At 32.6% G+C, this 4,089-nt stretch overlaps 1 protein-coding gene across 1 annotated transcript in view; it reads right to left on the bottom strand.

The window, feature by feature from the left end:
* The window catches only part of LOC110036769 (vesicle-fusing ATPase-like), a gene marked incomplete at both ends in the record, with an annotated part of 17,369 nt that extends 13,280 nt beyond the window's left edge, over positions 1-4,089 (bottom strand). The window contains 4 exons of the mRNA XM_020741296.1: positions 3,327-3,377; positions 3,513-3,597; positions 3,706-3,801; positions 3,950-4,089. Coding sequence (XP_020596955.1) covers positions 3,327-3,377; positions 3,513-3,597; positions 3,706-3,801; positions 3,950-4,089 — 372 coding nt within the window. The remainder of the gene's footprint in view (positions 1-3,326; positions 3,378-3,512; positions 3,598-3,705; positions 3,802-3,949) is intronic.

The raw sequence follows: 4,089 nt of genomic DNA on the forward strand, positions 1-4,089 counted from the left end.
TGGGGAGCCGCCGTAAATGTCAAGCCGCCGAAGAGGAAGGCATCGATTGCAATGGCAGATTGTGTGGTAAGTAGTTGAAGAGGGAGGGTGACATCTATGGGAAGCTCTCGTGCACAGTCGAGCAGGTGAGGACAGCGACAGATGAATCGATAGCATGAGCAGTGAAGAAGCTTTTCTGCGCAAGGTTTAGGGATTGACCAAGGTAGTAAGTTTAATAAAACTTATTTAATTGATTTAATAATAAAACTTAATAATAAGAAAAACAATAATAAGATATATATATATATATATTGAAAAAAAATTAAACGGGAGTAGATGAAGTAAAGTTAACAGTTTATTAAAATAATAAATTAATTAAATTTTATAACATGTTTATTTTATACTTTCAATTTTTATAGGAGTTTTAGATTCGACTTGTGTTAAGAAAGGCAGAGGTAGACCAAGGAAGACTTGGGCTTATTGCATTAAAAACGATCTTAATTTACTAGAACTAAATGAAAATATGACACTAAATAGGACGCAATGGAGAAAAAGGATTCATGTAGCCAACCCCACGTAGTGGGATTAAGGCTTTGTTGTTGTTGATCGAGGTGAGTACTCATGTTCTTATACTATGATAATATTTCGTTTTTTCTCGACCAAATGCAATTTATTGTTACTGTTTTAGTACTACAAACCCATAATTTATGAATCTATTGAATTTTATTCATATTGCAAGAACAGCCTGTAAGCTCGGCTTTGTTTAAATTATCAATATATCTTGTACAAGAATCTGTTATGCAGATGAGAATGAAATATTTATTAATAAAAATGTAATATTTTATAGTAAGCTTGTATGTGTATGTTTGACTGATTGATTTACCCTTTCATAGTACTAGTGAAGGAAACTAGTTGGAGAACGCTAAGGTACTCGTGCACGTACATGAAAAAAAATATTGATATTAAAGTATCTTAAATGGTATGTTTTTAGATCACGCTTCTATGACGGTTGCACAGATATTAAACGATATTTGTATGCTATTGATATAGTAAGATTTATTGAATAGCATGTTAACTGTTTATATCTTAAACTTCCATTTCATTAAGTTTTAAATGTTGTTGAATGGACTATCTTAAATAGATGTAATTAAACTAAATTACTTTGTAACATGTATGATTTTGAAATATTCTATACTTCAGAAGCATTGTTAAAGGTGAGTAGAGTGTTATTTTTTGTTGTTTGATGAGACAAAGTGAGGCCATGTGCCTCTCACGGTTCCTATGCATCTGCCATTAATAATGAATATTAAATTCATAAAAATATTATAAGAAAAATATTACCTTTTTAATAAACATACAAGCTCCATCAGAGCCAAACATGCACATATAAACATACTATAAAAATTTAATAATAAAACTTATTAAATTTTAATAATAAGTTTAATAAAACATGAAAGATCTCTCTGACTTGTTCAAGCCCTAAACCATGCTTAGAAAAGCTTTTTCCTCTCTGACTTGTTCAAGCCCTAAACCATGCTTAGAAAAGCTTTTTCCTCTCTGACTTGTTCAAGCCCTAAACCATGCTTAGAAAAGCTTTTTCCTCTCTGACTTGTTCAAGCCCTAAACCATGAAAGATCTCTCAATAGAGGGGTGCACCGTTAAGTTTAAGCAGCTTATATTGAAATATGAGCTGGTAGAGCCCGAAGAAAATACCATTGTTCGATATATTTAAGGATTCAAACCATCTATTGGCAACGTGGTGTAGCTACAGCTCAATTCGATATAATAGAATATTTAAACCTTATCTCTGAACGTGAAGAGACAACACAGTAATATTAAGTGCACACTACAGTTCAAATTGGTTCAACTATTATATCGGGCAACAAAAATACACCAACCAGAGGGTCAAGATAAATCCCCCATGAGAAGAATTCATCACATGAGAAAAAAAGAACTGATTAGGACAAGAAGCCTAAGACATTTCCAGCTAGTAAATACTTCAAGTGTCATGAATACGTGCACATTGTCTCCAACTGCATGAACTAGAGTAATTTTTTTATGGAACAAAGTGTGATCGATGGGGCAGGGAGTGAAGGCCCAAGGGATTAGGAGGCTCGAGAATACCAGGTACGTGCAGATGATAATGAGATGTTTGTGATTTGACGAGCTCTCTAAAACGAGCCTAAGACCAATCAACAATGGCATAAAAATAATACCTATCAAGCTCATTGCTTTATGAAAGAGAAGGTATACAATTTTCTAATAGACGGAGACAGTTATGATAATGTGATATCTATACAGATGATAGACAAATTGCTATCCACAAATATCCCAACAATATTCTCTTTGTTGAAGAAGGTGTATAAATCAATGCCAACAAGAAGTGTCTCAAAAAATTTTAAATTAGAGACAAGTTGCATGATCATGTGAGGTGAGGTGTGATACCAAACCTACAGATGTGTGTTACATTCTTATGGATCAAATTACATTAATTTTTATAATATCTTAAATCATTCATCCAGTAAACGAGAAAAAACTCGAGAGGTCAAAACAAAATAAATATCATTAACAACGCGTGTACTTAATTAAAAGCAATTTGAAAACCCTTGAGCCATAAATTTGCAAATGTCTTCTAGTGCAATCAGAGCTATCCATTGTGACAATTTTATGTATTTGATTGGTGATAAAAAAAGAAATCTTTAAAAAAATTCTAATCTACATTATAGTCCATACTACTTTTAGAGAATGTAAATTTTGATCATGCATCTGAAGATCATAACATCACAATCTAAGTAAATAGAATTCATTCTTATACACAAATTTAAATTTGTTATGAGCACATGTGCCTATATTTTTAGAGAAAACAGAAGAAGAATGAGAAGTGTGGTATGGTAGAGAAGATTTGGAGATGAAGAAAAATTTTAACCGGGAAAAACTAATCATTTCATGAGGGATAGTGGCAAATTTGACTTCTTTGGAAAAAAACGATAAAAAGATGATTTTTTTACATAAAAGTCTAACAATTTAATTTTCAAAACTTCTAGACCAAATTGTAAGCTAACACAAATAACAAGGAACTAAAAATTATATGTCACTGTTACATTATTATCTAGAGATGGATTCATAAAGTACAGGAAACATAAATAATAATATTACTACTTTGCATGTCTTTGTGTGCGTGCACGACTAGATAAGAGAGAGTCTATCATAATTTAGACAATATTATTCCAATGATATGAAAAAAAAATCTAATTTACTGTGACGTAGAATATTTACTCTATTGTCAAAACCTACTTCTCCACTTCAAAAAAAAAAAAAAAAAAAATTAAGAAATATAATTTCCTGACCTGATTAACAAACTTCTTACGAAGATGTTGTGCAAGAACGACAGCATCTAGCTGCAAATAAAAACATCAAGTAAACATCAAACAACAAAATTCATTCAATCAGCAATGGGTATAAAATAATACTTTAAGTTATTTGTTGAAAATTATATGGTTTACGCCTTATGTGATTTCAATATTGGACTGCACCTCTTCATTTCTATTTGCTTTTGCTTTCACATTGTCCAGCTCAAGCGTAAGCAATGCTAGAGAAAAACAAGATGGCGGAAAAAATCTGAACGGGAATCCATTATGTTAAATAAGAAAACAGAGATAAAGGCAATCTAAAGAAACATAACCAAATTAAGATACGAGGAAAAGATTTTTTTAAAAAAAGTCTCACGTAATAACAGATATTTGATCGCCGGCCGAGACTTTTGTGTGCCGGCGTTGGATAGAATTAAGAGCAATTTGACCATCCGGAATGTTGCCATGCTTAGTAAGAACTTATTAAGGATTGATTCAAATAAATGCAAAACGAACATTAAACAATTTAAAAGAATAATAGAACAAGTTCGTGGCACTCGTAAAGAAACCGATCCAGGATTGAAGAATCTGAATGTATAAAATAGCCGAGTAAAGGATATATGAGGGAAAGAACAAGAGAATCTCCAACGAGAACCAGGGCCGAGCCGGATCCCGGTGTTGCGAACTTCCGAAAATCGCCGGCAGAGCAGAAGGCAAAGTTGGTGAGAGCGAACTCCTGGCTCGGCGTGTTCACAACGAT

The sequence above is a fragment of the Phalaenopsis equestris genome, unplaced genomic scaffold, assembly GCF_001263595.1.
Source record: "Phalaenopsis equestris unplaced genomic scaffold, ASM126359v1 Scaffold210600, whole genome shotgun sequence".
Lineage (NCBI taxonomy): Eukaryota > Viridiplantae > Streptophyta > Magnoliopsida > Asparagales > Orchidaceae > Phalaenopsis > Phalaenopsis equestris.